The 24,552-nt window shown below is 52.2% G+C and overlaps 1 protein-coding gene across 6 annotated transcripts in view; it reads right to left on the minus strand.

Moving 5' to 3' along the window:
- The window catches only part of PCSK6 (proprotein convertase subtilisin/kexin type 6), a 198,027-nt gene that overhangs the window by 13,089 nt on the left and 160,386 nt on the right, over positions 1–24,552 (minus strand). For 2 of the 6 annotated variants that reach the window (XM_054667238.1, XM_016927557.3), the window contains exons 14-20: positions 20,335–20,514; positions 20,133–20,171; positions 14,881–14,983; positions 13,354–13,550; positions 11,029–11,116; positions 6,809–6,912; positions 1,880–2,009 (exon numbers count right to left, since the gene is read on the minus strand). In XM_054667238.1, the coding sequence (XP_054523213.1) occupies positions 1,880–2,009; positions 6,809–6,912; positions 11,029–11,116; positions 13,354–13,550; positions 14,881–14,983; positions 20,133–20,171; positions 20,335–20,514 (841 nt within the window). Of the gene's footprint in view, positions 1–1,578; positions 2,010–6,808; positions 6,913–11,028; positions 11,117–13,353; positions 13,551–14,880; positions 14,984–20,132; positions 20,172–20,334; positions 20,515–24,552 lie in introns of those variants that run through there. The other 4 variants (XM_054667239.1, XM_054667237.1, XM_054667234.2 and 1 more) reach the window with 3 other exon arrangements.

The raw sequence follows: 24,552 nt of genomic DNA on the forward strand, positions 1-24,552 counted from the left end.
TCACAGCTCACCCCATCATCACACCCTCACAGTCCACCCCATCATCACACTCTCACAGCTCACCCCATCGTCACACCCTCACAGCTCACCCCATCGTCACACCCTCACAGTCCACCCCATCCTCACTCCTCACAGCTCACCCCATCATCACACCCTCACAGCTCACCCCATCGTCACACCCTCACAGCTCACCCCATCATCACCCCTCACAGCTCACCCCATCATCACACCCTCACAGCCCACCCCATCATCACACTCTCAGAGCCCACCCCATCATCACACCCTCACAGCCAACCCCATCATCACACCCTCAGAGCCCACCCCATCATCACACCCTCACAGTCCACCCCATCATCACCCCTCACAGCTCACCCCCATCATCACACCCTCACAGCTCACCCCATCATCACACCCTCACAGTCCACCCCATCATCACACTCTCACAGCTCACCCCATCGTCACACCCTCACAGCTCACCCCATCGTCACACCCTCACAGTCCACCCCATCCTCACTCCTCACAGCTCACCCCATCATCACACCCTCACAGCTCACCCCATCGTCACACCCTCACAGCTCACCCCATCATCACCCCTCACAGCTCACCCCATCATCACACCCTCACAGCCCACCCCATCATAACCCCCCACAGCCCACCCCATCATCACACCCTCAGAGCCCACCCCATCGTCACACCCTCACAGGTCCCTTCAAACTCCTCAATGTTGCTCCCACCCTGAATAGGACAGGTTGCCCTGCCCTGTTCTGGGTCCTGAGTTCATGATCTCCCAACATAGGGCAATATTCAGCCAGAAAAGAAGAGACCAGAGCAAACAGCTCCTCCTTTAACAGCTCATGTCCAACAACAGAAGGGTCCAGGGCCATCAAATAAGAATGGTGACTCTGTGGACGGACACATGGGAGGAAGCACAAAAGCAGGACAGGAAGGGTAAAATAGATGTGCATGGACTGTGCAGAAAACAGCTTTAGAATGAGGAAATTGTCAGGATCTTTTAAATTTCTCTGAAGTATCTAACTAAAAAAAGTATTTTAGGCCAGGCGTGGTGGCTCACACCCGTAATCCCAGCACTTCGGGAGGCTGAGGTGGGTGGATCACTTGAGGCCAGGAGTTCGAGACCAGCCTGGCCAACATGGTGAAACCCCGTCTCTATTAAAAATACAAACAATTAGTGGGGAGTGGTGGCGGGTGCCTGTAGTCCCAGCTACTCGGGAGGTTGAGGCAGGAGAATGGTGTCAATCCAGGAGGCGGAGCTTGCAATGAGCCGAGATCGCCCCACTGCATTCCGGCCTGGGCGACAGAGCGAGACTCCATCTCAAAAAAAACGAAAACAAAAACAAAAATTAGCTGGGCATTGTGGTGCACGCCTGTAGTCCCAGCTACTCGGGAGGCTGAGGCATGAGAATTGCTTGAATCCCAGAGGCAGAGGTTGCAGTGAGCTGAGGTCACACCAGTGCACTCCAGCCTGGTCGACAGAGTGAGAGTGTGTCTCCAAAAAAAATTTTTTTTTAACCCAAAACATGGTTTCTCTGATTATCGACAGTGCAAAGGATGCATGCTGAGCGCGACATGGGCAGGGACGTCCCGCGTAGTCCACCAATGGGGTGTGAGCACCTTGCTATTCTGCTTCCCATCTTATCCCGTTGCTGCACGGTGTCTGCCCACAGCAGGGACCCAACAAATATGCATCCAGTGAACAAAGGGACGAAGGCCCCTCAGCAGCTCTGTAAATGGGCTCCTGTCCACAGTGGGGTGATGCAACATGCCCTCCCCGGCCCCTGGGGAAGCTGCCAGACTCTGCCCTCCAGGCACTCCTTTGCTGGACACAGCTGCCTGCCGTTCCCCGCCAGGAGGACCGTACCTTCGACACACTTTGTGGGGCAAGCCCGGCATCTCCTCTGGGTAGAACCCCTCACCACAGGCTGGCACACACTTCCAGTCGTGGAAGTGGAAGTTTTTCGCACAGTGAATGCACTCTTCTCTGCCTGGCCCTGAGAGACACAGGAAAAGAAGCAGGTATCAGGGATGGCTGGCAGAACACCATGCCCCAGGCCTGCCTCAGGGCCTTGTGAGATCAGGGGTACCATTCAGGAGCCCCCAGGCCACCACCACAGCTGCCATTTCCCAGGTTCTGTGAGCTGGGCCGTCCTCACCCACTCCCAGGAGGTGGGCATCGCCCTCCCCATTTCACAGACGGGGACATCGAGGCATGAGATGATCTCAGAGGGAGCACACCTGCCCACTGGCCGTGCCACGATGATGGGCCCTGTTTCCAACAGGCCTAGGCCCACCTCTGCTCCCTGAACACCTGGAAATACAGTGCCAAAGTCTTCATATAAAAAATATAAAACAGCTCATTTAGTTTTTGTACGGATACATGTTGAAATGGCAATATTTTAGACACATTAGGTTGAATAGGATATGTTACTAAAATTATTTTTGCCTGTTTCATTTGACTGTTTAAGATATGGTTACTAGGCAACTTCAAATTGCATGCGTGGCTTGCGTCTGTGGCCCTTCCATTGCACAGAACGCTGTAGAAGACGACGGGGGAAGATGAAAGAAGAGATCTTTGGGAATGGTGTTGACAGGTGTTTGGTGTGTACAGCCAGGGCGTTTTCAACAACAGAGAAACAAATGCCTAAGACTAAGGGTTTATAGGGCAGGGAGGAGAGACTCGAAGACACAACAGTTCTGAGCAAAGGGCCACGAGTCATGGAGGAAAACCTTCAGGTTGGCTCAGGGTCCGAGGAGGACCTGTCGACCTGGGTCAGATGTTGGACTAGTTGACTAGATAGCACCTCCTCTGGGCCAGGTGTCTCCAGGGAGCAACTGATGGGACGTCAGAGAGGGGCAGTGAGGTGGCCACTGACTGACAGCGGAGAGGGTTACAGGCAGGGAGGAGATTATCTCAGGGGCTCTATGATAATCACAATGCCCAAGTAAACCTCCCCACAGCTGCTTCAGTTCGATTGTGGTTGCAGATCGAGGCCGTGCAGTCTGCTCTGGACTCAGATGGGGCCTCTCGCTGCGTCAAGGGAAAACCCCTTTGCAGAGGTTCTGGAGCCTGGAGGGCTCAAGCACAAGGCCCTGGGCTCTGGGGCTGGTTCCACACCTCGGAACCACAGCCGTAAGCCTGGGAGGGAATTCTGAGCTCATGCAGGAGAAGCTCCCCCTTTGAGAGTCAGGAAGAGTGAAGCCGACAAGGCCACAGGGTTTTGAGCAGGGGGCAGATGTAGGGACCTCAAGGGGCCTCTTGAGGACCACCGTCTTCATGGCGGGTGTCTCCCTCTCTTCCTGAGGTCCGGTGGAAGAGCTGTGCCCCGGGGGCGGGACTCTGTCTGGTTTATGTTGTTCTGGAGCAGAGGCTGCTCGTATGCCTTGGCCGATGCCGCCCCTCCCCATCGCTGGTCTCTGGGAGCATCGGGTGGGTGGGTCTCGTACACCAGGCGGGGTGCCACTCTGAGTGGGGTTTGGGAGCTGTTCAGGGCCTGCCGCTGTACCTCTCACGCCTCACCTGCTGGACCCGTCTTCCCCACTATCCTTCCTCCAGCACCAGGGTCCTTAACACCTGTGGAGCCTCCCAAGTGGGAAAGAAAGCTCGTTCTTGTTTGTACTTAGTTTCATGCTCAATGTATTAAGCTTCAAAGTTGTTAAAACACATTTATTTGGAGGTGGTGGCGATGGTGGCACACAAATGTAAATTCACTTAATGCCACTGAACTGTATGCCTAAAAATAGTCAAGATGGTAAATTTTATGTGATGTGTATTTTACCACAATAAAAAAGCTGTTAAAGTGGGTTGATTTTCTAAGTGACCTATTTTCTCAACTACTAAAAAATATGAATTTCATAACTCAGTGAAAGTCTTTTAAGGATTCCATTAAGTCGCAAGTCTCTATAGACTTTGAACACTTTAAAAGCACCCACAATCAGAGCAATAAGAGCAGAACGGGCTGTGCTTATACAGGACCTGCTATGTCACTTGCGGGGCCCAGTATAAGGTGAAAACATGGAGCCTTTGTTCAGAGAGCTGGAAGAATGTGCCACGACAGGGACGAAAACAGAAAGCGTTTTCCTTTCTTTTGAATCTCTCTTGGTCTGTTGTAGTGTTTCTCATTTGCTGTTTCAAGTAGTGCCGTCTCAGGCACAGGACGTTCACGCTTGAGGGCTGACCGTCACAGGTGCTTGGGGCACTGCCCCGCAACTTGGTATGTGTGTGCCCTGCAGGCTGTCAGCTGCTAATCCACATGCCATGCCCCAGGTGGGTAAGTCGCGTCCCACGGGGCCACTGCATTAACCCAGCTGTGCCAGCAGCCCCGAAGGATTACAACCTCCATGCCAGGACACACGGGGCACCTGGACTCAGGAGAATGAGAGGCTCATCTCGATCGAGTTGCCTGCCAAGCGCACTGGGGCACTGTGAGCCAAGGGTGGGGACAGATTCCGCCATGCCCTACCCCAAGCACTCATGCCTGACTCCGACCCTCCCCACGACTGTGCCCAGGCCCCTGGGTGGGTGGTGGACAGCAGTGGACACTGAATGGGAACAGGGAGGGGAATGCCAGGTGGGCCTGGGTCTCCAGGGCACAGGAAGTGGGCAGCTGAGAACAGCTGCCTCCAATGAGGTCCACACCTGACATGGAACAAGAAGCCTCCAGTGACTCAGAGGAGGAAAATGAGGTCTCTCTCCCAAGAGGCTGCCAGGGGATAGATGTACACGTTCCCAGGAGCTTAGAAAGAACCCCAGGCCAGAGGGCATGGGGCGCAGGGGAGACCCCCGGAGCTGTGGACCTGCTCACCAATGAATTTAATAGCTGAAGTGATGGAGAAGTCACTGGTTTGAGATGAGAATTCCAAGGGACTCTATAAAGCTTTTTGCCATCAGGCAATCTGGGGACTCAAAGAAAGAAAAGTGAATTATTGAAATCAAAGAGTTGCAAAACTGTATGCCTGAATGTTATGGATTCAAGTGACTATGAAATTTAAATAAGCAACATCAGTGATGCTTCCTAATCCATCTGGGCTAAATAAGTCAAAGAAATAATAAAAATAATAGACAAAAAGGCGACAGGCAAACTGCTGGGGAAATCTGCTGAGCTGCCAGCGGGTGGAACCCATCCAGATGCTGAGCACTGTGGCCTTGAGGGCTGCCCCAGGAGGGAACTGAGGAGGACACGTCTCCCCTGGGTGGTCTGAGGTCAGCCTGGCAATCATAGGAGGACACTGGCCTTGGCCACAGCCTTGTTCATCAGGCCTGTCTATTCCAGGACATACGGCAGGGAGCTGCATGGGGTGCTCATGGTCGGCCACGTGGGGAGGGGTGTGCCCACTCTGCAGCATTTCTGAGGCACAGTAGTATCATGGAAACTGATTTAGCAGAGACTTAATTCTGTTATTTATTTATTTATTTTTTTTTAACAGAGTCTTACTCTTTCGCCCAGGCTGAAGTATGTAGGGGTGTGATCTCAGCTCCTTGCAACCTCCACCTCCCGGTTTCAAGCAATTTTCATGTCTCAACCTCCCCCGTAGCTGGGATTACAGGCGCCCGCCACCACACCTGGCTAATTTTTGTATTTTTAGTAGAGATGGGGTTTCACCATGTTGGCCAGGCTGGTCTTGAACTCCTGACCTCAGGTGATCCACCCGCCTTGGCCCCCCAAAGTGCCGGGATTACAGGCGTGAACCACTGTGCCCGGCCAATAGAGACTTAATTCTTAAAGTATTACTGCAGAAAAAGCTCACATGATGTGAGTTTCTTAGAAAGGACCAAAGTACCAAGGACAGGAAGGAGAGAGGAGAAAACTTAACCCAAAACATATCCGAGCTCACAGACTGATGGTGCACTTCAACTTACTGTGCAAATAGCTCTGCAAAACAAAATCCAATAAAATGGATGAATTCTCCGCTATTCTGCATAAAAACTGTGCCTGGGAGACATCTGTGCCATCATCTTTGTGGGCAATTGTAATACATGTAAAATTGTTTATAGAATTCTTTTCCTCTTTGAACAAAATGTTCAAAATAAGTGAAGATAGGCACAAAGAACTAAGGCTATGTTTGAAAACATCCCCATCCCCACCTGGATCCATTCCCGCCTCTCCCAAAGCCCTCTCAATGTTTATGGTGTTGTGTTTCTGTCCGCGCCGTTCCACAGCAAGAGCTGAGCTCTGAGACAAGATGGCTTATGAGTGGTGAGCATCTCTTATCCCTTTCCCCATCTGAAATAAGCCACTGCCTGGCTGGGTTTCTAATGAGAACCTCAGGCTGCGTGTTCAAAGTGGGATTTTGTTTCAAATTTAAAAACATGGTTTAAAAAAAATTTCCAACAAAACGTTTTCCTTTTGTGGAGAACAGGGTCTCACAGCTTTGCTGCCCAGGCTGGTCCTGAGCTCCTGGGCTCGAGCTGTCCTCCCACCTCTGCCTCTCTAAGTGCTGGGGTTATAGGCGTGAGCCACTGCAATGTACATAAAATCTACCATCTCAGCCATTTTTAAGTACACAGTTCAGCAGCATTAAGTACATTCACACTGTTATGTAACCATCGCCAGCATCTATCCTTAGAACAATTGTCATTTCTCAAGTTGAGACTCTGTAACCATTAAACATTAAATGCCCACTCTCCCGGCCCCCAGTCCCTGGTAGCGCCTTTGTACCTTGTTTTGCCTTTGCATTTTAATGCTGCAATAAATGCAGAAGCCCACGAAGTCCTAGGGCTTTCTCGGGCTCAAGGCAGCTAGCCTACGCTTGGGTGACGCTGGCCCGAGGCCTCCGCAGGCGGTGAACTCACCCACGCAGGTTCCGCAGGTGTGATGGCATTCCCCACATCTGATCAGCTCTGAGTCAAAGTAGGTGCCTGGCTCGCAGTCAGGAATGCAGCTGCCCCGTGCAAGGCTGTTGAAAAGAAAGAGGCAGATTTCCACATCCATTCCAAAAGTCTAATTAAATTATGACTTGCCCTCTAACACCTTTCCCAAGAGGAGATGTAAGTGGCTGAGGCACAGTTCTCTGTGTCACCGAAAGTTCTCAGCTAAGGAAAGTTGGGAAAGCCATCCCGCAGTCCGCTGGGGGCCCAGCAGGAACGGGCACAAGGGCCTGGGAAGCAAAGCTCCCATCACCAGGCAGCAGGCGCCAGGCTCCGTCCTTGACCCAGTGATAGCTTTTCCTTACTGTCATTTCTCCAACTCGAATCCAAACCCCACGAAGAGAAGTGGAGCTGTGTGGGTCATCACTGGTGGCATGCTAGCTCAGTCTCAGTGTCAAGTCCCTCTTGAAGTGTTGGCATTTATGGCGTGTGACGGGGCTGTCGGCTACAAGGCTGGCCCTGAACCCCAACCCGCTCTTGCCTCTCTTGCTTGAAACCTTGAAACCTTCTGCAGCTTCGCAATGAACTTGAAATAAGACGCCCTCTGGAGCCCCAGCAGGCCTGTCAGATGCAGCCCCTACCTTCCTCTTTCGCCCCATTTGTGCCCTCACTTCACTCCAGCCAGCCGAGTGCTGGACAGAGACACAGATGCTGAGCTAGACCACCCACGTGGATGGCTTCTGCCACCTTCCCAGTGTTCGACCCCAAGCAAGCCAGCCAGCCCCTCTACATCTCTGTTTCCCTTCCTGTTAATTGGTTTCTACATCATAAAGTTGCTTGGAGGACTCAATGAGCTAATACCCATAAACATTTCAGTGTCTGGCACACAGCAGTGTGAATAAATATCACCTACTATTATCTCTTTAGTTCCTGAGATTATACTGTGTACAGTCTGTGACGTACATGTTCTAGATGGATTTGCCACTAAACATACTGAGCAAGGGCTCTGGGGTGCATCTGTCAGACCCGGAGACTCCTGCTATGACACTGGGATTTATAATAAGAAATATATGAAAAGAAAAAGAAAAAAAAAAGGAAATATATGTTCGGTCTTTGTCCTGACACACAGCTCCTAAAACCCTTGGAATTACCAAAGTGCTAAATGTCTTTAATAACTGATAGCTGGGGGGTCCTGGGCAGCCTCTAGACAGGGGCTGGCTGCCAGGGAACCAACCATTGATCAGAACTTTGGAATTTTTAGCCCTACTACTCTGACTTCCCTCCTGGGAGGTGAGAGGGGCTGAAGGCTGAATTGATCACCAATGGCTGATGATGTAATCAATCATGGCTATGTAACAAAACCTCCATAAAAAACCCAAAAGGTCAGGGTTTGGAGAGCTCTGGGGTGGTGAACAAGAACACAACCACATCCTGGGAGGGTAGCCCAGCCCAGCCCCATAGGGATGGAAGGTCCAGCGCTCAACCCTTCCAAACCTCACCCTCCGCATCTCTTCACCTGGCTGTGTGCCATATCCTTTGTAATAAATGGGCACATGTAAGTAAAGTCTTTCCCTGTGAGCTGCTTTAGCCAATTATCGAACCCAAGGAGGGGTCAAGGCAAGTCCGATTTACGGCTGGTCACTCAGAAGCACAGGCCATGTGGGACTCGTGATTGACATCAAAGTGGGGCAGTCTTGGGCTGAGCCCTCAATTTGTAGGATCTGACACTATCTAGTAGCGTCAGAATTGAGCTATTTATTTATTTATTTATTTATTATTTATTAATTTTTGAGACAGGATCTCGTTCTGTCACGCAGGCGGGAGTGCAGTGGCACGATCTCAGCTCACTGCAACCTCCGCCTCCCAGGTTCAACCGATTCTCCTGCCTCAGCCTCCCGAGTAGCTGAGATTACAGGCGTGCACCACCATGTCAGGCTAATTTTTTTATTTTTAGTAGAGACAGGGTTTCGCCATGTTGGCCAGGCTGGTTTCCAACTCCTAGCCTCAAGTGATCTGCCTGCCTCGGCCTCCCAAAGTGCTGGGATTACAGGCGTGAACCACTGCGTTCAGCCTGAGCTATATATTTATTACGTATATCTTACGGTTCACTGGAGAACTGCTTGGTGTGTGGGGAAAAACCAACACGTTTTGGCTACCAGAGGTGAAGTGTGTTGTATTTTGTGTGTGAGAGTAGGAGAAAACACTGGCTTTTCCTATCTCTTACACCTGCATTTAGCAGGAAGACGTCTGTATGTTGGCAGCTCCTCTGCATAGATAGCCGACACCCACCCGGCGCCCTTCCTCTTCATGGTGCCATGCCCACTGCGAATGGCAGTTAAATCATGTCTTTATGACTGACACTCCCCTGAAAACCTTTCCTGTGTTGATCCCCCTGAAGAGATGGAGGGCCAGAGGCGGCGGCTCGGCTGCTCTCTTGCTGCTTTAACATGACTGCAGTGATTAGAAGTCACAACTTAAGAGGATATTGGGCAATAAACGGAAGCTCTCTGTGGCTGACGGCTGGCGATGCGTCTGGAGTTTGCACGCCTCTCTGAAAGCTCGTCAGTGACGGAAGCACTGCTTCTATGTGGCGGGGCTACTGACGGGAGGCGTTTTCTCTTTAGCACACCATTCCTAAATTGAGTATCCGATTTCCCTCTCCTACAGGATGGGACAGGACGCATAAATGCATTCCCAGGGATCCCTCAGCACTTCTCTGCTGGGAAACAGGCAGGTTCCAGGGAGCTGGGAACACAGAGCCTCCTCTTCCTGATGCCCCCAGCTACCAGCCTGGGTTGAGGATCCACTCCTGGGCTGCCTGACCTGCAGAGCCTGGGACATCAAAGCTGGCCTCTCCCAGGCCGCCAGCGGAATGCCTCCTTCCTCTTCCAACTCTTTTATCTTTGGGGGATCCCTTTCCTGGGCCAGTTCATCCTTTCACTGCTAATCCTGCCTTGTCCAGCCAACAGGTTTAAATGACAGCAGATGTGATGCATGACTTTGGGAGCCTTGCTTTGCCTTCCCTCTCCTGGACTCCTAGCTGCTTGGGGTCCTCTTCTCCCCAGTACTCTGATCTGGAAGAAAGGGGCAGGCTGAAGGAAATGAAGGCAGGAGCATAGTGCCTCCTGGGGAAACTTCATCTCCCCTGTTTGTAAAATGCGAGTAAGAATTATGTCTACTTCACAGGTTGCTGCAAAGATTACATGAGGCAACACTGGTGCAAGCCCCTGGAATAAGAGAAGATATGTGCAGTAGGTTTTCTTCCTTTGTTCTTTACTCCAAAAAAGAAACTTCTTCTATGGAGAATTCCAGTCCTCACAGCATTTGAGAAGGGAGACGGGGCTGGGGGTCTGTTGCAGCCCTCCACCGCCTCACCCTGCAAAAGCAGCTCCCTGCCTGGACCGCAGCATCCTCACCACTGCCAGCCTGCGGAAATGCAGAGTCGTGGGCTCTGCCCAGACCTGCTGCATCAGAACCTGCATCTGCACATGAGGTGATCCTTCCAGTGCGGACCATGGTGCTAGTCTCCCTACTATGGGAGTGTCCCCCAAAAAATTTTGAACAGAATGTTCTAAGATTTTAGACAGCAATTCGGAGGAACAGGTAATGTATATTTGATTGCATTAAATGCAGTTTGGTTGCATTAAATGGGCTGAAGAAACATTTCAAAATATTCCAAGAACAATCATTAACCCAGTAGAATGATTTTAAAGAAAATGCATGCTGAGCTTTATGGGGCTGAGCCTGATGAACAGGGAGAACTAGGAACGTAAAGAGCACCCTCAGGAAGCCGTGAAGATGTCAGGAGCTGGGAGAAAAAGAGAAGACCGAGGGATGCAGAGGAGAGAGGGTGGGTGAGCTGCTACAGCCCACCCCCGGCCCAGACAGCGAGGGGAACTGGAGCAGGTGGAGGTGCTGGAGCGAAAGGAGGCGGATCTGGGCACAGCCCTGTGCTGTACGTGATGTGATCAAGTGCTGCTTTGCCCAATTCGCCCATGTTGTGTAAAACGTAGAGATTCCGCCCATCCTCTCCCTTTCCATCCTAAGCGGACACACGATTTCCAGGACTCGGAATCTTTACCCTCAATGGCTTTGGGCCTCTGACAGTTCAGCTTTTAGGAGAAATGCACCAACGTGGTAAATCCATAACACACTCCAAGCAGCGCCACCGCCCTGGCATTACTCAGGTTTCAAGGGGGTTTTACCTGAATCCTTCTTTACAGACAGTACATTTCTCAGGTTCATCCACGCACTTTTTACAGCTTGGGTGGCATTTAAGGCAATTTTTCTGACCTGGAGAAAAATAGCAAGATAAGAAAAGAGAAGGGACGGCACTGACAGGAATGAAATCTGGGCAAGCAGGCCCCCGGCATTTCAAAGTGGGGGTGCAAGTGGGCTGTTCCCTGAGTCCACCTCCGGAATGGGTGGAAATAAAGCAGCCAGAGGCCGCTTGTGCCTGGTGTGGGGTCACAGAATTCTCACCTCCCCTTTCTGAGGTAAAAAAGGTCCTCAGACAACCACCAGGCCTCTGAGGTGGTTCTGCTTATTTCAACAGGGATGGAGGCCAATTCCTGGTGGGCTGAGTCGAGTTTAACGAGGTGGAAATCTTCATAAACGTGGCCGGGTGTGGGCAGGTGGGGGGTGGAGAGCCTGAGGCTGCCGCTTGCCCCCCACGGTGCTTTCTCAGGGAAACCTACGTATGAAGATCTGGCTGCTCTAGATGGTGAGACAGGAACCTACGGCGAGTCATCGTGCCTCTTGGGGAAGTTCTGGGTCACCCCAACTCCCACCTGCAATGTCATAACTTATTATCTGTGTTGGCGCCTCATGAAACACCACCATGCACCACTCCTAAGTGGCTGGGGTGCTCTGGGCCTGGGAGCTAACAGCTGCTTGCCACACCTGTGCGTGTCCCCCTCAGGGCCCCCACAGGTGGCATCATACGCCATAAAGCAGGTGCTGAGTGAGGATGTCGGGGTGAAGAAGGGCGGCCAATTGTGCCCTTGGGAAGGGGGTGGGGATGGAGGCGCCTCCGTCCTTTGCAAAGGTCTGATTGGCAGCCCAGGGCAAGCGTTTGCAAAGGCTGTGAAATGTGTCTTGCATGACTTTTTGTTTCCCCGCTAAAGGGAGTCTGGGACGGGTGAGGTGGCTCACACCTGTAATCCCAGCACTTTGGGAGACCAAGGCAGATGGATCATTTGAGGTCAGGAGTTTCAGACCAGCCTGACCAACATGGTGAAACCCCATCTCTACTAAAAATACAAAAAAATTAGCCGGGCGTGATGGCGCATGCCTATAAGCCCAGCTACTCAGGAGGCTGTGGTAGGAGAATTCCTTGAACCCAAGAGGCAGAGGTTGCAGTGAGCTGAGATCATGCCACTGCACTCCAGCCTGGGAGACAGTGACTCCATCTCGAAAAAAAAAAAGGGGAGTCTTGTTATTTGATGGCTTTATATGTCTTTAAAGATTTCCTGGGTCTTGTCCACAGGGGTAACAGCAGTGCCATGACAGGCCGGATCAATGACCCATCCTGAGCAGCAAGGGCCCAGAGAGGAGGGGAGGCCCAGTGGGGAGGCCTGCTACCTGGAAGGCCACGAGTGCCAAACGGTAGCTTCTTTAATGTGTTTGAGAACTATCCCGTCAATTTAACCCAAGCCCTGCTTTTGTGTCTCCCAGGGCGAGGCGAATTACGAAAACATGGCATGGGGTCTTGGGCCTACAACTCCTGTCCAGCCCCCACCCTCCTGAGACAGCAAGACACCTGGCCTTGCGGCTCTGAGTCCGAGTCCCACCTCCATCATGACTAGTTGTGGCCTTTGCCCTTGCTCAGCTTTGATTCCTCATCTGTAGGACGAGGAAAACACTGCCTGTCTACTGTTCAGGGGTGTGGTTGACACCTGTGAAATGCCCCGCAAAGACAAACCCATCCCTTCCGAGCCCAACTGACGTTGGTCAGCAGCTCCTTTTCATGTCTGGAGGTCTGCAAACCTTCCGCCCACACCTGAATCCCAATTCCATCTCAGCAGCTCTGCCGAGGAGGGCTCTCCCCCAGCTCTGACCACCAATCCCATGTGCCCTGACCCACGCCCAGCACACACATCCTGTGTTACAGAGAAGCCGATGGCACAGTCTTTCCTGGAAGAGAAATTACAGCACAGACAGCAGGACCTCTTCTGGTACCTGAAATCAGACTGAGTTCAAGAGCGGCTGGCCCTAGCCACCTCTCTGCCCTTGCTCAGTAGTGGACGTTGACTCTGGTGCAGGTGGGTGAAATTCCCTGGACAGCCAGGATGTCTCTCAGCATCACTTGGAACTTCTCCTGGCCAGGTCTGTGGGTGAAGTGCTATTAACTAACAGGTCTGGGTGCTTTGATTTCATCATCTCTGCCTCCTTCCCTGTTCAAAGTCCTTACTCAGAACAACAAAATACACGGAAGCAGAAGGCTGGGAAATTCTCCCCGGAGAGAGGACACGGGCCCAGAAAGTTGGGGCTGGCTCATCAGTTCTTGTGCCCACAAACAAGCCACTTACTTTCATCAGCATAAAATCCTGCAGGACAGAGGGTCACACAGGTGTTCATGTCCTGGTGGTGATAGAACCCGCGGCGGCAAGACAGGCACTGCGTCGCAGCTCTGCCGGAGCAGCTCTCACACCCCTTGTGGCACCGGCGACAGCGTCTTGCTGCTGTGTCCCCAAAGTAGCCCAAGGGGCACACGCTCACGCACTTCCTGTAGGAGCAAAGGCAGGAGGGTGAGGGCCTTGCCAACCCAGCCCCAGCCCCACGCCTGCCCCTTTGTTTCCTCTGAGGAAACGAAGGCTTCAGGAGTGAATGTCAAACATGATACCCTTTGTCTTGGTGAGTGCAGTTCTGAGGTTCCTACGTACACAGGTGGAGAGGCTGGAGACCTTGCATAGAACCTGGGAATCCTTTCTTTTCAAAGCTGGCCCCGCTGGAAGGTCCTGAGGGTGCGCATGGTTTCCCAAGGGCATCGTGAGGTTGGTATTTGACTTTTGGAACTGTCGGCTCTGGCAAAACCCTCTCTCGGGCGCCCTCAGGGAGTGAGTCTTGTGGGCAGTGAGTGAGGCCAGCAGGGTGACAGCCTTTGCACTTTGGCCAGTGAGTGCGCTGTGGCTGGGAGCTCGAGGACGCGACGAGAGCCACATGGGCACCCGGCTCGACCTTGCACGGCCGCACCCGTGCCTGAGCCCTCATGGGTGTGCACCAGTGGTTGGTGGGTGCATCTGTCACCCAGGCCTTTGGGGAGCCTAGCAGTGTCCTGTCATCGTGGCCTCTGAGGCCTGGCACGTGCAGGGCATAATGGGTGCTCAAGGAAGTTTGTGAAATGAGAATGGACAACAGGGCAGCTGCAGGACTGGCAGGGAAGAGAATCTGAGAAAGTGGTGATGCCAGGAGCTGGAGGAGCTCCGTGGACAGAGCCCAGGGCCTGACTGCAGAGGCCACACAGGAGGGCACACTCATCACAGAAGGGTCAGCCTGAACCGGGCAACTGGCCATATACCTGGGGTCCCAGGTCAGAGCTCCCGATATCCTCACTCGGGGTAAACTCAGCCTCATGGGCTCTCTGGGGAGGTGCCAGGAGAGCTTCTGTGAAAGCCCCACACCCAACCAGAGTCCAGAGACACTGAAAGAAAGACCATCAACAGGCTTCAGCCTGTCCAAGAGCCATGTCCCCCGAGCTGGCCTGTGAGGACAGCACCAGGGCCTTGAATCGCATCCGTCTCCAGGCCCTCTGGGGCAGCCTTGGCACGCCCAACATGACCCACTTCTCTTTAACAACGTGGATAGAAAAGGCTTTATAAGCACGGATGCCAACGTGCAACAGCTTCTAATTTCTCCGTAATGGACATGTATGACTTGCATGATAGGAATGCCAAGTTACTAAAAATTTAAAAACTCCAAAGCAGTTAACTTCAGTGTGATGATTGTTTGGGGGTGCTACGTTACTTCCTAACTGGGGCATCAGGACATGGAGGGGCTAAGGATACAACTGGAAAGTCACTGAGTGGTGAGCCACAGGGCTGCGGGACATGCATTACCTGCTGGTCTTGACACTCCCCAGGCTGAAGTGGACGCAGTTCAAGCACTGGTCTGCATTGGGGCCATCACAGCCTTTGTCGCCACACTCCGGATGGCACACACCTTAAAGAAACAAGCATTGCCTTTCATCCAGAGAGACGCCTTCTCCATCTACTGCAGTCCCGCGGATCCCTGTGTCAGGATATCGCAGCTTGGCAGGGTTGGGAGACGCTCCCAGGCCCCGCTGGGGCTGGACGGCCAGACGACAAGGCGGGAGCAGCCGTCCCTGCGGGTTAACAGGCACAGCTGAGCCTCGCTGGGCTCCAGTGTCAGTCTGAGCACTCTAGACAGGGATGGCATGAGAAGGAGTGAAACATCCAGGGTGGGTACGCCACCCGGAGCAGGGAGGAGATGGGACTTGTGAGAGCCTGGAGGGGTAGCGGGGAGGGAGAGGCTGGAACAGATGTTTCATTCACTCACTTGCACCAGTCATCATGCTGGGACCAGCCAGCACCTTTGACTTCCACGTGGAGGACAGAGCAACACGAGAGGGGGTGCTGAGTGTCGGGGGAGCTGCTGGCAAGCTGATGAGCCAGGAGGAATTAGGTAGCCCCCCTGCAACTTGCAGTGGTGGGAATGGGGATGGATCTCCGCATGCTCAGGACTGCCTGGTGGGGCTGTGGCTGGACAGGGACACAGCTAGACAGTGCTGTCCTAGGGTTGGGGGGCTGCTGTTTTCTGTGCTGAGGGCTGAGCCCCTTTCAGAACATCCCCTTTAGGCTTTCCTTGGAGCCCTTGGTGGGACGGCAGCTGTGTCTTCCCTCAAGTTCCCAGGGGTCCCCAGCTTCTCACTCCGGAGGCTGGTGTGTTGTTGGAAAAACAACTGAGAACTGCAGGCGAGCTGAGTAGATGCCAGCAAACCTCACCCTCTAGGTCCTTCCCAGGTATCCCAGAGATGAAGCCAGTGTTAAAGGTCTACCCCTCAGGCGGGGGCGGGGCACGCTGCAGGGGTCCTCCCCACGCTGGTCGGCAGGAGTGACGCCTGAAGCTAGAGCTGGGGTGGACTCCTGCCTACTGCCCACCCGTCCCTCCTACGCTGGGAAATGGCCCAGGGGACCCCGACAGCTCTGACACACAGGGACTAAGTGGGGCATGTGAAGGCTTTTGAGTTACAGGAAGAAAAACCTCCTCCTCCGAGGTGTGAGTTATGAGAGGGGATGGGGAGTGAGCTCAAGAGTAAAGACTAGTGAGTTGCTGGCCACCTTCATTTGGTGGGGACTTGAGGAAAAGACAAAAGTCCTCATTCTCTGCTGCCCACAATGGGGTTTTGCTGGGGCATGCAAAGCCCTCTTCACTCGAAGTCTCCAGACCTTGCCAGTGTTAGACCCAGTGAGGCTGGCTTCCCTCCCCGAAGGCTCTCTGGTGTTATTTCCCTAGTTTTCACTGGGGGGGCTTCGCCTGTCCCGGTTCCCACTGTGAACCCCTTTCAGAGCTGTGTGTATCCACGAGGACACTCTAGATGCTGTTCCTGGGCGGTGCTGGTATCCTGGGTTCCAGATGCCACCCACCATTTCTAAAACTCATTGCTAAACTCCTCCCCCTAGCTCCAGAGGGTTTACTATAATATTTTGGATAAATTCCTATCTGATTGGATTCTTTGCCCACCTCATCCTGGGTCATCTATGAGGACGGCCTCCAAAATCCTCATTTCTGGCACCATTGCTTTAAATAACCCATGAGCCCAAAACTCCAGCTCAGCCACTGGGCTCTCGCCTTCCCACCCTCGCAGCTGGCCCAGCGAACGCGGGGCTGTCGTGGTGACTTAAGGACTTCTCTCCTGCCTTTTCCTGCAGCGTCTTCTCCCTGAGGCGGCAGCAGGTCTGTCTTGCTTGATAAAGTGAACAATTTCCTTCATCTTAAGAAGATGAGGGCAGGAGTGCGACAGGGAGGCGGCAGACCAATCTTTTCACTCTTTCTAGACACAGGGAATGGGAGACGGGCGGGCAGGGCTTGGTTCGGTGTGTTCACTGCTAGATTCCTGGCATTAGGCACAGAGCAGGTGCTCAATCACTATTTGCTGAGCGGATGAGAGGAGGGTGGCTAGGAACAGGGAAAGTGCAGATGTCCTCACCATCTCCAGACAGAATGTTCTAGGATGTCCTCGGAGGAGGACAGCCTTGGGGAGGGTCCTGAAGCAGTGCTCCCAGCTGCTGGTCCAGGTGTATGGACTTCACACCCCCCACCCCTGTTCCTGGGTCTCTCTGCAGTGGAAAGCTTATTCATAATTTTGCAAGGAGCCCAGTGCAAGGTTGGGGGCTATTCAACAGAGCTGCAGGGCCCCCACACTACACTGAGGTCACCCACCGGTCAGGTTAAGACGATGCCCATCCAAGGGTGGAGATGCCTAGATGAATATCTGTAAACAAACCTCCCCAGTATGGCTGTCGACTTGAATTGTGTTTAAAAGCCAAATATCCAGGTTTGTCTCTCCCATGAAGCGTTCTTAAATTAAATCCACCTGGCTGTCCACGTGGTCCCAATCACTCCACCGCCTGAGCGTGTTCTGGTCCAGCTGTAGCTCATTCTCTGGGCGACCATGATGTTCGTGTTGCAATTTGTACTTATATCTGCTTTTCCCTTTGCCTCAATTAGCGTGAAAGTTCCTCTAAGCCCCACTGCCTTCTTGTGTCACTTCCCGTAACTCCTAGCAGGGGTCTCTTCATACAAGGGGGGCTCCGTTCACGTGCTGAACAGCCTGGCTAGCGGCTGATGCCTCTCTAGATGGGCTTAGACTGACACGGGTTTATTTGAAAACTCCACCTTCAATCCTTTGTGGAGGAAATCCAGGATTTAAAAAAATACGCAAACAAATAAATGTTAGAAGCAACTTGGGAGTTCTCCATGTGCTTTGCCGTTGCGTGCTCAGACCAACTGCCGATGGACAGGAGAGTTTGGTATCACCATCTTCTCCACCGTTCACGCCATCCAAGAACAGCACACCGGAACCTCACTGGAGCAGTATCAGACCCGAGAGGCATGCAAGACTTGGGCCAATTGCAGACAAGAGGTGCCCACGAGAATAAGAGCACACTGAGCACAAGTCTGGTTTCCTTCCTGACTGCTGTGCCCTGAGCAAGCGACCTGAGGCTTCTGGGCCTCTGCTTGAGCCTGTCGAGTAAGCACGGATGTGCTGAGCCTGTGAGCACACGTGGTCCTGCTCCAGACATCACCCTTATCCTGTGAGCTGGCTCCTGTACCGGTGGAGCTGCCCTGGAACTCCGTCTTCCAGACGATGCCACGTGGGTTCTTGGCTTCCCTTGCAGTCCTGTGTGGATGACCACAGTGTCCTGAGCTGATCTCAGCCCACTCAGCTTCCTTTGCTCAACCATGGCTTCTTTCCTGAGGCCCAGGCTTCCCTGTGTTTCCGTGCCAGCAATGTCCTGGCCTCCCAGCCACTCTCTTGCAGGAACCCAAGCTCTTCCCTGCCTCCTGCCCCCATCCTCGCTGGTTTCATTATCTGCCAGCTCCCTAAGCCCACGGTGCCTGCAGGCACCTAAGAGTGGTTGCTACAGGTGCAGACCCCCAGGCGTCCCACACCTGCTGAATCCCAGTCTCTGGGCGGGGGGGACAGCCCAGGGTCTGCTCTCAACTCAGCACCCTGCGGAGTCCCTGGGGTGGCCTCCACCTGCACTTTGGCCACCAGACGGCTCTGGCCTAGCAGGTTGGCTGTCACCACAAAGTTGTCCACCTTCAGAACCACAGCACTGACATCTTCCTTGTGCCCCACGCTGCCCACTGCAGCTGCTGCCCTTTCTCCCAGCCAGATGCTCCGGTCCTCAACCTTCCTCTCCAGGGACCATCTTGCCTGCTGCTGTCCTGGGACCCTGGCCATTTGCAAGTACTCCCTAGGCTTCCCTCGTCCCCCTCGCTCACCTCCTCTATTTCTTGGCAACTGCTCTCTTGCCCAAAGGGTCCAGGTGCAGCCTCCACTGGCCTGGGCCCATCACTCCCGATGCACCATGCCCATGGCCGGCTCGGCACACCCCGTCTCATATCCACCTGACCTCGCACTGGACTCTAATGTGGCTCGTCCTCCTCCTTTGGCTTCCACACTCTGGCACCGTCTGGTTCTCACCTCCTCTGTCACTCTGTCCTGGTCTCTGAATAGGCTCTCCTGCTGTCTCTGGTCTGCCCATCCCACTCACCCCTGAGACTTGAGGGGGCTTCTCTGAGGGCCAGGAATGCATCTCCTTCTCATGGAGACCCCCTCTCTCCACCTAATCCCTGCTCAGTAGACTGCTGGACTGCAGAATGGTATCACAGTGAGGTTCCATTGTGCAAGGCTGAAGTCAGTAGCAGATTTTAAGAAAAAAATCAGTTCTTTATTAATAATTACTGAATCTTGCCACAGTTTATAAATCACAGGGGGAAACAGAGCAGATTAGTCCATACATAATTCAATGCTCTATTTTAAAGGAATAGTAGAAGAAATTTAAAATGGAATTGACCGTAATTTATACTTGATATGTGTTGGTGGAATTTTCCATTTGTTATTTGTTTTTCACAGAAGATATTAGATAACTTAAAGCATCAGTGTTCTTAGATATCACCCATCATTTATCATTTAGCCGTAGTATTTAGCTAAGGAAAATATGTCCAACCAGAAATACCTCTTCTCGCACAAATTGCTACAGGAGGGCTCAGAGGGAGAAGAACAGCTTCTAGTCTAACACACGAATAAAAGCCGCGTCCAGCTCAGTGGCTGGAGCTTCTCTGGGCAGCTGTGGTTTTGGCCGCCTTGTGGAGTCAACTGGTGGCCCCAAACCAGGGCCCACCTTGGCAATGGGATGATTGGAGAAAAACGATTCATGCAGGGCCTTTTTAGATGCTGTAAGATTTTCAAGGCGTCTGTGAAGCATCAGTATCTGCTGACATCATCTCTTGAGATCCTCTCTGGGTCTTTAACCCTAGGCCTCCAGGCTGGTCAGGATCTCTGCCACGAAGTCCTTTCCCAGCTGTGCTCCTTGAACCCAACCTTCCTGGATCCTTGGGAGTAACTGTGTCCTTCCCACATCCTGACCTCAAGGACTGAAAGTGGATGTACTTGAGGGAGTCAGGAGGCTGAGCTGTGAGATGGGGGCCTTTGGAAAGGGGGTGCTCCTGGAAGTGGCTAATTTACCAGGGGGCAAGACCCCATTCTGGTTGGGCATATAGACCCTGCTCTCCCAGCTGGGAAAGTTGGAAAATACTTACTGGTTTGAAGCATACTTACTGGTCTGTAAAATATTAGCAGAGCCTGGGGTGGATTGAGCTGTGTGAGTGCAAATTGCCATGATTATTATGACTCCCAGGCAAGAGAAGACACACAACCATCAGCCCCACCTTTGCCAGGAGCAGCCCTACATTTTAAGAGCTACTCTGGACAATCAAAGCTCGTGGAAGCTGGCCGTCTCCTCTTACTTCAGGCTCATTACCTGTGTAATCTTCCTCATCTTCAGGAACTTCCACCTGGGAGGGTGACAGGGCAGCCTTGGGTGGCTCCAGCTCTGGGGCCGAGAGCTCCAGCATCCGCGAGCGGGACTGATGGGCACTGAAGGTGTGGTACGGGTGCTCCACTGTGCCATACAGTATGAGGCTCCATTCTTTCAACTTCCCTGGAAGGCACCAAACCCACAGAGTTACCTGCCTGTGCCAAGACCTCTGTCACTCACAGAAATAAGCCAGATGCTGCCTGGCTCCTCCCCTGATAGCTGGGCTCTGGCCTGCTACCTTCACTTCCTGGTTACCTGCTGGCCAGCTGTGCACCTATTGCCCAGGCCACATGCTGCTTTCCCCCAGTGTCTCATTCCTGCAAGCCAGTGCCCTTTTATTCCTGTTCTATCGAGCTGCCCTCCGCTTCCTGTCCCTGCTGGGATGGAGGTCAGCCGGGCTGGACTCTCCACTGTCCTGGAGGCTGTCCTCTGCCCTGCTGATCTCACTGCAGCCTCCCTCGATGCTGCCTCCCCGATGCCTAGCAGCAGCCACCTTCCCGTCTTGGGATATCCGGTGGGTAAATCTGGTGCCAGGCCTGGCTGTGAGTCTTGCCCTACAGCATCCAAGTGTGATAACTGGGTTGCATGGAGGAGTCCTGCTGTTTGGATCCTTGATCCTAGATCATTGGAAGACTCAGTCTTGGGCTCTCTCCTCCATAGCTAGCCCAGGACAGTGAGGGATGTTCTGGGGGATAGCAGTGCTGGTAAAAACCCAAATGTCTGCAGAAGCTGGGTGGAGGGAGAACATCTTTGAAAGCAGGGGGATGAGTAGACAGACACCAGGCTCCATGGGGGACATCAGAGACAGACAGACACAGGAAAGACAGTGCTGATGGGAGAGCTCCCAGCCAACATGGGGGCAGCTGGGGTCCCGCCCCACCGACAGCTCCACAGGGAGCGATGGCCCATGCAACTGTCTGTTCTCAGGTATCAAGCAAAGTGAAAATCCTGGTAGCAATTTCCAGGTGAATTCCTGATGTTATAAAACACATTATAAACAGTCCCCAATTTATGACAGTTTGACTTACAATTTTTTGACTTTACAATGGTGTGGAAGCCAGATGCATTCAGTACACTCCTAGACTTAATGATGGGGCTATGTTGGGATGAATCCACCATAAGTTGAAAATATCATCGAAATAAGTCAACTTGCAATTTGTAAGTCAAAGAGCATCTATGCAATTAATTAACGCGTGTCTGCAGGCCGGCTCTGCTGCTGGCCACTGGTTTAAGCTTCTTCTTCTTCTTCTTCTTTTTTTTAACCACGGCATCCCCAGAATTCAGAGCAGGGTAACTGTTTAGAAGGTCATCACCCCACACAGTTGAGGGGGCCAGGGGCCAGTGTGACCTGCCCAAGGACAGCTGCTCATGCTGACGGGGCTCCCGGACGCCCCAGCCTTTCAGTGTTTCTAACTGGATTGGCTCAATAGGAAACACATGCACACACATGTTCAGCTGTGAACCCCCTTAGTGGGCCCTCATGACTGTCTCCTGCGACCCAAGCTGGGGACAGGGCCATTGCTGGCTCAATGTCTCTGTTGGCTGAAAAATCCCTGCTTCCTCTTCCTTTCCTGCCACGGGGTTTCTTGGCAATCAGAATGGTTTCGGGGAGGAAGAATACTGCTCTGATTCTTTGCTGTTGACTGTGTTTTCTCAACACTTACCTCTGCCCATGCTCGCTACTCTACCCGCTGGCTCTAAATGGCAGCCTGTCTGTCTTTACATACCTGCCTATGCACTGTTTCTGCAATGCAGGCCCCTCTGCCAGTACAACTTTACTTTTTGTTCCAATTCTGGAAATCTCTTAGCGTTTCTAAATTCCAGAACAGGAGCTCCTGCTCATCCTCATACCATAAGCCCATAGGTTGTAATCCACACACCCTGGGTGGGTGGGCGGGCAGGTGAAAGACAGGCGGGACTGGCCCCACTGGTACGATTCGAAATGGCATCCGACACTGACCCATTTACACAATGTGGCATGGGGCAGCCCTGTTTCATTTTAACCACAGCCTCAACTGGCTAAGTACTAGGTTGCAAAAGGCTGCAGCCTCCACACTGTCCCAAGTCAGATTCTGTACTGCCCAAGCCTCCCTTAGCCTGGCCAGGGCCGGAAGAGGTAAGCAAGGCCCTCCTACATGAAACAGCATCCCCAGCATAGCATTTCTAGCACACGGTCTTCCACAGGGCTCGGTTCATTAAGCCCCACAGCAGCTCCCCTCCCTGACACAGTTCCTAACCCAGCCTACGTGTGTGGTGACAGCGACACAGGAAGTTGTTCTCACCGCTGCAGCAGTGACACAGGAAGTTGTTCTCACCGCTGCAGCAGTGACACAGGAAGTTGTTCTCACCGCTGCAGCAGTGACACAGGAAGTTGTTCTCAACGCTGCAGCAGTGACACAGGAAGTTGTTCTCAACGCTGCAGCAGTGACACAGGAAGTTGTTCTCAACGCTGCAGCAGTGACACAGGAAGTTGTTCTCACCACTGCAGGTGCAGAAAACAAGCCTGGTGAGGAACCTCTGACTCTCCTCAGCTCCTTAGGGTCCAATTACAGCCACATTCCAACCACAAAGGAATCTGAGCACTTTAACCACCAAGTGGTGCACTGAGATTATGCTGGGGTTGTGATGACGGTAGGACAGGGACCAAGGGCTCTAGAGGCTATAATTTGAGTTGAAGTTTATTTCAATTATAGAGGATGTCTCCAAAAACACCCACAAAAGGCCTGGTCACCAAAACTGGATTTTTATTTTCAGATATAGTTTTTGTGGGACAAACAAGAGGGGCTGCTCCACACTCAGGGTCAGTGGTGTGCACTGTGTGGAAAAAGAGAGCAGGAAGAATTCCCAGGGACCCAGCAGACAGGCAGCCTCATGGGAGGAGGCTGGACTGGAATGGAAGAGAGACTTCATTTTTATTACACTCTGTTTGACTTTATGTGTGTGTGTGTATGTGTGTATTTAGACAGGGTCTCACTCTGTTGCCTAGGCTGGAGTACAGTGGTACGATCATGGCTCACTGCAGCCCCAACTTCCCAGGCTCAAGCCATCCTCCCACCTCAGCATCCCAAGTGGCTAGGACTACAGGTGTGCACCACCACGCCCGGCTACTTTTTGTATTTTTGGTAGAGACGGAGTTTCACTATGTTTCTCAGGCTGGTCTCAAACTCCTGAGCTCAAGCAATCCTCCCACATTGGCCTCCCAAAGTGTAGGATTTACTGGTTTGAGCCACGCACTCAGCCTGTTTGACTTTTTGTTAAAACCACAACATATACTACCTGTTCATATATAAACATTAAAACTTTTTAAAAGTTTAGTGTTTAAAATCTATGAATAAAGTGGTTGTATGGTCAAAAAACCCCATTAAAAAGCAGCAGTACTCGGGGTTTTGATTTTTGTTTCTGAATAAGTAATATACAAGGATGGCTCAGAAATGCAAAAGTATAAAAGTGCATATGACGAAGTCTCCCTCCCCATGGGCAATGTTGGTTCCCCATTTCTTGTGTATCATTTCTGAAGCATTTTATTCTTATTCAAGCAAATATGAACATATGTTTCCCCATCCTTTTTGGTAACACACCTGCTAGCACTTTCTGCTCCTTGAGTTTTCCATTAACAGTGTATCCTTATGATCCTTCCATGGCTGCACAGGAGAGATGTAGTGTTGTTTACTTAAACAATCCCCTACTCATGGACGTTTAGGTTGTTTACAGACTTTGGCAATTATAGTCATGTGTAGCTTAACTATGGGGATACCTCCTGAGAAATGCAGGTGATTTTGTTGTTGTGTGAATACCATAGAGTGTGCTTACACAAACCTAGATGGTACCCGTACTCCACACCTAGGCTATAGGGTACAGCCTGCGGCTCCCAGGCCACAAACCTGTGCAGGATGGTGCCGTATGGAATACCGTAGGCAACTGTAACACAATGATAAGTGTTTGTGTACCTAAACATACCTAAACATAAAAAGGGTACAGTCAAAATACGACATTAGAATCTTATGCAATGGCTATTGAATATGGGGTCTGCCACCGATGGAAATGTCATTTTGCAGCACACGACTACACAAATAGTGCTCTATCCTTGGTCACATAAGGAGCAACTACTTGAGGTGAGCAGAGCAAGGGCCCTGGAACAACAGGGTCTGGAACCTGGCTTTG

The sequence above is a fragment of the Pan troglodytes genome, chromosome 16 (assembly GCF_028858775.2).
Source record: "Pan troglodytes isolate AG18354 chromosome 16, NHGRI_mPanTro3-v2.0_pri, whole genome shotgun sequence".
Taxonomy (NCBI): domain Eukaryota; kingdom Metazoa; phylum Chordata; class Mammalia; order Primates; family Hominidae; genus Pan; species Pan troglodytes.